The 10,359-nt window shown below is 54.4% G+C and overlaps 1 protein-coding gene across 1 annotated transcript; it reads right to left on the reverse strand.

Moving 5' to 3' along the window:
- Positions 1 to 672: 672 nt before the first annotated feature.
- Positions 673 to 8,136, reverse strand: TENT5B (terminal nucleotidyltransferase 5B). The gene is made up of 2 exons (XM_061148310.1): positions 7,666 to 8,136; positions 673 to 2,561 (listed from the first exon to the last, which is right to left on the reverse strand). Exons 1-2 carry the CDS (start codon positions 7,927 to 7,929, stop codon positions 1,533 to 1,535), a joined length of 1,293 nt encoding a protein of 430 aa, XP_061004293.1. The 5' UTR covers positions 7,930 to 8,136; the 3' UTR covers positions 673 to 1,532.
- Positions 8,137 to 10,359: the final 2,223 nt, after the last annotated feature.

Consider the following 10,359-nt stretch of genomic DNA (forward strand, 5'->3'; position numbering starts at 1 on the left):
CCTGATGATGGGAAAGATTGAGGGCAGGAGGAGAAGGGGACGGCAGAGGATGAGATGGTGGGATGGCATCATTAACTCAGTGGACATGAGTTTGTGCAAACTCTGGGAGACAGTGGACTGGGAAGCCTGGTGTGTTGCAATGAGGTTGCAAAGAGTCGGACATGACTTAGCGACTGAACGACAACTCCCAGTGGGGAGCCCAAACCTGGGCTCTGGCTTTAAAGGTGCCAGAAGCACCCCCTAGCCCCGGCTGCCACATCTAGAGGGGGGGTCTCCAGTCCAGATTCCCCCTCCTTGTTCACCTGCTTCCTGGGGAGGGTTGGGGAAGGTTGAGCAGAGATGGAGTCAAGCAGCCCTGAGCATTGGAGTATGAGGCCAGGTTCAGGGTCATCAGGACTCCGGGTAGGAAATACTGAAATATCTGCTTTTTAGCAAGAGATTTGCTGAAGTGATGTGCAGGGGCAAGTCACAGGTGTAGACAGAGGCTTGTAGCACAACCGCCAAGCTGGGGAAGGAGGGGCATTCCCTAACCACCGCCCAGGACTCAGACCCCATCCCCCAAAGTCCCCTCCCACAATACAAGCCTGACTCAGGCTGTGCGAGAGGCAGTCTCGGACCCCACAGCCATGAAAGGTCCTTCTCCTAGGAGAAAGCATGGTGCTAGGCTGAGTGTGGACAATCTTTATTGGCAGGTGTTAAAAGTGCAAAATAGTAACAAATCCAGAGGGATGGGAAGGGAGGTGGGGCATACCTCTCTTTTTCCTTGTGAGGACCCTGTAACCAGGCCAGTAGGGTGGGATCACTTGACTGTGGCTACATTGGACCCAGCACGTTCTAGAAAACAAGCTCCCAGGCAGGAGGGCTCCTCACCACGTGGGGAAGGGAGAAGCACCCCGACAGGAGCATGGCTTGTGTTCCACCCCAGGCTGCTTGGTTCCTGCCCACGGCGCACCTAGACAGCTTGGGGTAGGGGTGTTAGGGGGCTGCGCTAAACTTATCCCTCTGCAAACCTAGGCATCTGCCTCAGCTTCCCTCCTCCTAGTTAGTGGTTCAGCCCAACTCAAAGTGAGTGATTCCCATATCATAACAATATTTTAGCCATTGCATGGGCTGCAGGCTCTTAGAGGCTGCTGGTTTCACTGAGGGCTGGCCCTAGCCAGAAAGACCCTTTCTAGGCCACAGACATCAGCCTGAGATGATGGGCCTTGAGGCTACCATCCCAAACATTCTTTGTCTCTTCCTAAAGGCAGTTGACCCTCAAGATGAATTACCCCGGCACCCACAATTATGCTGCTCCAAAAGGGTGGCGCAAATAACCAACAAGTCCATTTACCGAGAACCCTGGCTTGGCCTTCAGTCCACAGGGGCCCTCCCTCGGGGGGAGAAATCTGGTCTGTTCAGTCTGACGCCCGACCCTCCAGCAGTGCTGGGCCCCCTAGCCCCGGCTGCCCGTCTCTGGCGGGGTCCTCCCCGCCCTCCTGGAGGCCCCACTCCATCCGGGGCGGCTGAGTCCTTGACGGCCAGGGTCCGAGTCAGTTACAGGGCAGCCAGGTGGGATAGGAGGCGTGGGCCCGGGCCAGCAGAGGCTGCACGGGGGTCACGTAGTAACTGATGGTGGTGGCGGGCACCACCCCGTCGGGGATCGCGGGGCAGCGCCAGGCCAGGGCGGCGGCGGCCGCTGGGCCCTGCTCGGCCAGCGCCTGGAGCGCCAGCGCGGCGATGAGGTCCAGCGTCTGGCGGCGCTCGTGGTTCATGAGGCACACGGTGCTCTCGTTGACCACCCGGTGCAGCGTCACCAGGCAGGCGTAGCGGCGCGCCGCGTCGGCCCCGCTGAAGTGGGCCTCGAGGTAGCGCTCCAGCGTGCGCCGCTGCTCCGCCAGGTCGGGGAAGTCGATGAAGAAGCGGGAACACATGTAGCGCTGCAGGGCGCCCACGTCGGTGCTGGGCCGCGGCCGGAAGCCCCGCACCAGCAGGTGGCAGTACTTGAGGAGGCCGCCCCCGCGGATCTCTTCCGGGCTGCGCGTGGCGATGACGCGGTGCCGCAGGTGGTCCAGGGCCTCGGCGAAGTCCCCGTACAGGCTCTCGCCGGTCACCGACGGGTGGAAGGCCTCCGACATGGGCGTGGGCGAGCACTGGCCGAAGAGCAGCAGGGAGTCCAGGAGGATCTGGAACGAGTCGACGCTGAACTCGAACTGGCGCCTGACCGAGTCCACGAACTTGAGCTCCACGTTCTTGCCGCTCTTGTTGGACAGCGAGATGAGGCTCCAGCGGTCTGCGTCGGTGCACACTTTCACCAGCTTCTGCACGTAAGCCTCCTTGAGGGTCAGCGGCGTGATCTTGGCCCGGCTCACGCCGGCCGGCAGGAAGTCCAGCAAGCAGGCCAGCACCACCTCCTTGGTCAGCTGGAAGGACGCCTCGCTTCGCAGGTCCACGCGGAACACCAGATCCAGGTCCTTGTAACCCAGGCCGCTCTCGGGGTGCAGCACGTGGCTGGCGGCCGAGCCGTGCAGCCGCACGCCGTGCACCCGCAGCCCCTGCTCCTCCAGGCTGCTGCGGACGACCTGCAGGGGGGCCGGCGGGAGGGAGAATTGTCAGCCACCTGGGTTCTGGGGGGGGTCCGCTATGGGTTTCCATGCAATAACCACAGTGACATCAACCACTGTTGACCACTTACCAGCTGGTTTGCCTTTGGAAAGTCATTTCATTCTCTTAAACCTGTATTTCCTAATCTGGAGAGTGGCCCCTTTGGAGGAATGACTCAGAACAGCAATAATGATAACACATAGGTGCATGGAATTTACTAAATGCCAGGTCTTGATCTAGGAGCTTTATACATTAGGATACAAACTCACACAATTCTTACAGTAACTCTATGAGGAAGGTACTCTAACTCCCACCCTACAGATGGGGAACTGGAAGGACAGGGGGGCCACGTACTTTGCCCAAATTCGCACAGTCGGTGAATGCAGAGCTGGGAATTAAACTCTAGTTCATGTGTCAACCACTACGCTATTCCACCTCTCTAAAACTGCAAGTAAAGCAGTTTTGTGCCAGGCCTGATGCAAATTGCTCAAATGTGTTGGGAATGTAATTGGCAGTTCACATACATTACTTCCCTTACCCTCATAATAATCCCAATTTTTATGTATTATTATCCCAATTTACAGGTGGGGGACCTGAGGCACAGAAAAATCATGTCCAAAGTCATAGAGTAGTCAGGCTGAGACCAGAACCCAGGTCAGTTGAATTCTCAAGTCCATGCACGCTCTTTTGATTATGACACACTCGTTTATCTTTACAAGGACCCAGCGAAGCAAATATTAGACTCATTTTTACAGATGAAGAAACTGAGGCTTCTAGTAGTAGAACACTTAAGGTTCAGAGGAGAGGCCATTCAGAAATGGCAGGGCTGGAAGTTAAAACCCAGACTCTTTCTGCTCTTGGGCAGGGGGGTGGGTCAAAATCTCAGGAAGCCTTCTGAGCCAGAAAGGAAAGTGCAGCTGCTCAGTCATGTCCGACTCTTTGCAACCCCATGGACTGTAGCCTACCAGGCTCCTCTGTCCATGGGATTTTCCCAGGCAAGGGTACTGGAGTGGGTTGCCATTTCCTTCTCCAGGGGATCTTCCCAACCCAGGGGTAGAACCTGGGTCTCCCACATTGTAGGCAGATGCTTTACCATCTGAGCCACCAGGGAAGTGAGCCAAGTGGAAAGAATGTAGCAGACCCCATCCGCTGACACAGGAACATGACAGGGAAACCTGTGTCATCTTGAATCTGTTCCTCTAGCAGAGGCGTCTCCCTGGGCCTAGCACCAGGGAGGGGAGAAGAGAGGAGCTGGGATCCGACATTGTTTTCTCAGTAGCCCAGAGTACTTCACACACAGAAAGTGACCAGGCAGCATTCCTACCCTGAGCGATTCTGCAACCCCGCCTTGCTGCCAAGTCAGCTTCAGGCCCAGCTGCTCTGCTGGCCTCCCAGGGAATTATTGCAAAGAATGCACCTAAGTGCTGAGGAGGCAAGCTGCAGTGGGGCAATCTGAGGCGGGCGGCTCCCTCCAAGAAGCTTCCTGGAGGAGGCCCCTGACTAGGGGAAGGTACTATCCTGGCCATCAGGAACCTGGGGGGCCAGGCATTGGGCCTTCTCACCAGAACCTATGAGGGGTTAGATCTTTAACATCTCCAGGTTATAGATGGGGAAACTGAGGAGTGAATTACCTACACAGGATCACCCAGGGGTGATATAGTCACTAAGTCGTGTCTGACTCTTGTGACCTCATAGACTGTAACCTGTCAGGCATCTCTGTCCTTGGGATTTTCAGGCAAGAATGCTGGAGTGGGTTGCTATCACCCAGAGGGGACTTCAGATTCACTTATGGCTAACTTCCAATCCTATCCGCTTTCTACCGCATTACTAATCCAGGGTTTGGAAGGAGCAGAGACCAGAAACTAGGGCTCTAATCTGCTCTCCATTTCAGAGTTTCAAAGTGAGAGCAACCCTCCAGTAACTGAAGCCCAGGGCCAGAGTAGCTAGGGAGCAGGAAGGTGGGGCTGGCAGAAGCCTTGGCCAGGCAGATAGGGGAGGCTGGAGGTAAGGGACCAGCCTGGGGGACTATTTTCCCACACTCTGGCAGCTGTGCCCATGTAGGCCAAGGGGAGGACCGGGCCAGAGACCTTGTCCCAAGGACCCTGGCAGAGCTGCAGCACTGGCCAGCCCCCTCCCCAAGTCCCATTAGAGCTGACTGAGCCTTACTCAGTGCCAGCTCCTGCTCCAGGCGGATGCCCACCCCAGGGCATGGCATCTGGCCTGGTGAGTAGGTAGGAGTACCCTTGTTAAAACTCCTGCGTCAGGCCATGGGGTTGGCTGTGTCAGCCAGCCAGCGGCTGTTGTCTGGTTCCCAGGTGTGACTGCAGCCAACTTGGCAGGCAGTCCCAGATACTGCCACACCCAAGAACTGCAGGGCAGCTTGGAGCCTCCTGAATCAGACTTTCCAGCCATGGACGGGGCAATGGCTGCACCCTCCTTGCTCTCGTGCCAAGGCCCTCCCCCAAACCACTCTGCTCCCAGACTGCTGCTGAGACCTGCAGTGAGACCATAGGTGCTTTCAGCCAGCAGGCTTACAAAACTTGAGTCTGGAGCCACCTAAGGCAGGCCCTTTGGCTGCAGCTGGAGAGATCAGAGACTAATTCAATCCTCTAAATCCAGAGAGGGCAGAGGACTTGTTTAGGGTCACACAGTCAATAAGTGGCTGAACTTAAGTCAGTTCTCCCAGAACTGTTTGTGGGTGGGGTGGGGGTGGGGGCCTCCTACAGGAGAGTAGGTTCCTCTAGCCCAGGTACAAGCGGGAATCGTATCTCTAAATGCCCAGATTACTGCTGTAGGCAAGGCTTGTGGGGGGGCAGAGAGGGAGAAAGTTTCCAATTCTTGAACCATGGGACAACTCAGCACAGGTGAGAAGCCCAAGGTCAACAAACCAGCATCTCCCACCAAATACACACAAACAGTACCCCCTGCCCGACCCCCGACCCCCCCCCCCCGCCCCCACCATACACATACACACACACATCCCAATAGCTTGTGAAGCTGCCAGCTACAAATTCCTGCCAGAAGATGGACTTTCTTCCCTGTGGAGGCATTTGTACAGGCCAGGTAAAGGACCCTTTGGATTCTGGAAGCAGAAGGGGCAATGGAGAGCAGTTCAACCCATCCCCATTGAACAGATAGGGACACTGGGCTTCCCAGGGGCACTACTGGTGAAGAACCCACTTGCCAATGCAGGAGATGTAAGAGACGCAGGTTTGATCCCTGGGTTGGGAAGATTCCCCAGGAAGAGGGCATGGCAACCCACTCCAGTATTCTTGTTTGGAGAATCCCATGGACAGAGGAGCTTGGTGGGCTACATAGGGTTCCACAGAGTCAGACTTTGTCTCCAAGTCTCTAAGTCCAAGTCTCTACGTCCTCCTCCCCCCCCACAGCCGGCAGCTCTCTGTTCTGTATATTTCTGACCCTAGTCTAGGAGACATTGTACTATTATCACATTGTAGAGTCAGCTCCTATTGACCTTCAGCCTTCTCCACCTGGATGGGAGTAGCTGAAAAGCCAGGGGGCTGGGTCTCAGTCACATCTGTACCCCTGGTGTCCTTAACAGGGCTTGGCACAGAGAACATACCAGTAAAGGCAGTTTGGACCATGCTGACAGGGGCAGGGACTTCCCCTTAGGCCACCCCATGTCCCTGCAGAGGAGAACTGCCACACTAGGTTCATGCCTGAGATAATAGTCCTGGGGATACGGCATTTGGGGCCCCAAGTTTGACCTGACTGTCAAGGAGGAGAAAAACCTCAACTGGTTCCTAATTGCCCCATGACAGCAGGGCAGCCCAGGAATGCCTCACCACTGATGACTCAACCCTTGGGAATCTGCCCCCACCCCCTCCCATTCCTTGAGAGGGAGGGAGAGGTAATCCCCCAGCAAGCAACCTTCCCCCTCTGTGGAAGCTAAGACAGAAGAGCCAGGGATGGGGGGTGGTCTGCTTCACCTGCCTTGTATGTCTACTTCCCCATCTGGTGCCAGGAATATGCAGGAATTGCAGCTAGATTTTCTGGTTTCTTCTAACTGCTAAGACCTACAAATTGAGTCTTGGGAACTTGGGAAGTCTTGGGAAGAAATGGGAAAGCCTTGAACTTGCAGTAACCAGCTCCTGGGAAGACCAAAGATTCTCTGGGTCTTTGGAAAGACCCAGATCTTTGGAAAACCAAAGATTTCACCTCTAGGAAATCTTATGGAGCTCACGACCCCTCTTGGGACCTCAGCTTCCCCAGCTATAAAATGGGTACAGTAATTACCATATTAGTATTTCAGAGCATGACAGTGCCTGGGCTGTATAGGTGAAAGAACAATTTTAGGGTTGTTGAGGGCCAGGTAAGGGGAAGAGGGAGTCTGTGAAAGAGGAAAGGAGTTGCCAGAATTCTCTTCTCCTCAGGAGAGAGATGGGGCTTGGGGCCAGAGACTCATTCCCAATCTTGGGAAAGGAAAGAAACAGCTAAACTGGACACCTGATGTTGCTCCCCCAGCACACAGCCATCAGGTGCCTCATGATTAATCTCTTCCTGCCACACAACCCCAGTTGAGAGGGAGTCCTAGCTGGAATTTCTCAGCTTTCTGGAGGGGGCTCTTGAGCTGTGGGCTGTGGGAGCAGAGAACAGACAGAATCTGCTCTTAGAATCTAGAGAGAGGTCAAGGGTTGAGCATGAGACCTGGGGATGACGATTTGGAGATGAAAAGAACTACCTCAGGCTCAAGCGTGCAAAGCTACCCACCCAGGGCTGCTTGGCATCTCCTGTCCTTGCAGACGGGGCTGTTCTTCCTCCCAGGCCCAGACCAGGCCCCTCCCCACTTCCCGCCCCCTCCAGCCAGGACCTAGGTGAATGGTCCTAGGGCCATCGGGGCTCCTCAAGGGGCTGGGGACGGGAAAGTCAAGTGGGGAAAGAAGATTATGAGGTGCGGGGGTAGTAAGATGTGGACTCCCATCAAGGTTGCGCGATTTTTGCCTTGTCCTTCCCCGAGCCTTGTTTTCCTAGCTGTCCAGCAAATCGAACAGACTCCGGGAACCTCCCAGCCACGAGAGCCTCAGGATGGAGACCCCCTCTCCACCGCCCAGTGCTTCTCACCTGCACGATCTCCCGGGGCTGCACGCTCAGCGTGGGGAAGTTGCCGCGCCCGTGAATGGGAATCGGCTCGCTCAGGAGCGCATCCAGCCGCTTCACCTGCGGCCAGCTCAACCCGCTCAGGTGCTGTCCAAGGGAGGCCGATGAGGCCTCCGGGTCAGGGCCGCCGCCTGCCGGGGCGGCCTTAGCCACCGCCGCGGCCGCAGCCGTCCCTACCTGTGCAGCCGCCCGGTCCCGGCTCTCCGTTCCGCTCTCCGACGGCATCATTAGCCCGGCCCCGGGGCCCCGACGGCAGAAACCGGGGGGCGATTAAGGGGAGGAGGGCAAGGAGAGCGTCTGGGCCCCGGACAACGCGGAGGACGCAGGGACCGGACAGCAGCGACGGCGAGGCAAACCCAGGGCACACCTCCGACGGCGACGACCAACCGACCCTAAAGCTTGTCGCCGGGGGCCCAGCAGACTCTTATAGGCCGCGGGCGACACGCCCATTGGTTCGGACTGCTGTCACCCGCGGGAACCGCCCCGCCTCTCAACGCGCCTGCCATTGGTCAGCAAAGCTTTGCACGTGAGTCACTGGTCGCCAGGAGGATTCCGATTGGCTGGATGGCACGCCCCTGCCCGCCCTCCTGCTACGGCTTAATTCCCTCCTTTGGTCCTTAAAGAACTTCTGTTCGCGGTGATTGGCTCGGGCGGAAGGCAAGTCCTGGATTTAAAGGGACTGCGCCCTCCAGAGGCAGACGAGAAGGAAGTGACCTGTGAAGTTTGTAGCGGAATTGGACCACTAAGGTTTTTTTTTTGGTTTTTTTTTTTTTTTGCACTGGAAGGAATTTAGAAATCATTGGGCCTGGTCCTAGTCATCCACTATTTTCAGAAGCCCAGAGAGATTGTGCCAATTGTTCAACTTAACACAGTGCTCCTCCTGCTCTCAGGCAATCTTCCGGAGTTGAGAAAAGGTGACAAACTTCTATACGAGGTAGATACTTTGTAATGTACTCTCCTGAGCACACCTCTACCTGGCTAGCGTTAATGTTTTGGTTTATGCTCCTGCTCAGTCGCTTCAGTTGTGTCCGACTCTTTGCTACTCTATGGACTGTAGTCCAGGCTCCTCCGTCCATGGGACTCTCCAGGCAAGATATTCAATGGAGTGGGTTTCCATGCCCTCCGCCAGGGGATCTTCCGGACCCAGGGATCGAACTTATGTCTCCCGTGTCTCCTGATTTGTAGGCGGGAAGCCTACCTGAGCCACCTGGGAAGCCCCATGTTTTGGTTTAGGGATGAAGAAACCTGCTCAGAGACGGGGCTTGACTGTCTCAAGGTCACACAGCAAGTGAGACAGGCCCTGTGAACCCGCACTAGAGAGTCTGTGAGCACCTGCTCTTCCCACTACACTTGCGCAGACTCAGGGCCATCACAGGGCTGGAGATTGGAGGGAAGCTGGAACTGGAGTGTTGGTCTTCTGGCAGCAGCTTCCTGGGCAGCAGGTGGAAATCCTTCCTGCCAGCCTCTTAGCTTCTCAGGTCCTGTGTGTCCTTGGGCAAGTCCCTAAATCTCTCTAAATCAGTTTCCTCATCTGCTCCAGAGAAGGGGCTCAATAAATATTTTTTAAAAATTTGGTTTGGTTATTTATAGTTGGCAAAACATATTCATATGTTCTATTGAAATAATACATTTACGTGTTTTTCTCTCCCACTTTACAGAGCCTAGTGGGATGAGGCTTATTGTTATCATGTTTAATCTTTTCTTATTTTAAATATAGGTGCTGGTGGCAAAATTCTAGAAATTGTGTCTGATTCATCTCTGCAATATTCTCTCTTTTTAAAAAATACTTATTTATTTGGCTGTGGCATGTGGAACCTTTAGTTGCAGCATATAGGATCTAGTTGCCCAACCAGAGATCGAACCCAGGTCTTCTGCATTGGGAATGCAGAATCTTAGCCATTGGATCACCAGGGAAATCCTTGCAGTATTCTCTTTTAAATTAAACATCATTCTTCTAGCAATTCTTTAAATATAATTCTCCTAACACCCCCATTCTGTAAGGTAGGCTGGGCAAGAGCAATGTGTCCAATGAACAGAGAAACCAAGACCTATAAATAGTAAACGACATTCCAAGGTCACCAGGTTACCTCAGACGGACCTAGGACTAGATCCCAGGAACCTGACTCAGGCTAGAGCACCTGTTTCCTCTATCTGGAGGCCTGCGCAAGCAAGATCCTGCCCTTGTCCCTTCTCTCCATCTTGTCTGGGTTCAGGGTGGGAATCTGCTATTTGCTCCACTCATTGGCTTTGTGACTTGGGGCCAAGTCTCATGCATGCACTATCCTCAGCTCAGTTGCTTGCTATTTTATTTTACCTTCTCTTGAAAGATAAGAAATAGATAAGAAACATTCTTCAGCTGAACCCAGAGTCTCCAAACCCTTGACCTATCCCTTCCACGTCCCAGCAGAGGGAGGAAAAGAAGGGAAAGTAACATTTACTGGGTAACCTACTATGCACAGATATTTTATACACATGACCTCTAATTCCTAAAAATACATCTCAAGATGTGGCATCATTATCCTCAACTAACAGATGAAGAACCTAAGGTTTAGAAAGGTCAAGTGACATGCCTAAGGTCATACAACTCTAATGGGCAGTGTGAGACTTGAATCCAGGTCTCCTGATTCCAAAGTCCTCTTGTCCAACTGCTCTTCTTAG

The sequence above is a fragment of the Dama dama genome, chromosome 8, assembly GCF_033118175.1.
Source record: "Dama dama isolate Ldn47 chromosome 8, ASM3311817v1, whole genome shotgun sequence".
NCBI lineage: Eukaryota > Metazoa > Chordata > Mammalia > Artiodactyla > Cervidae > Dama > Dama dama.

Coding starts and splice junctions, on each gene's coding strand:
- TENT5B (XM_061148310.1), bottom strand. CDS start 7,929: ATGATGCCGTCGGAGAGCGGAACGGAGAGCCGGGACCGGGCGGCTGCA. Junction 2,562..7,665: donor AGCCCCGGGAGATCGTGCAG/GTGAGAAGCACT, acceptor GCCCCCCTGCAG/GTCGTCCGCAGCAGCCTGGA.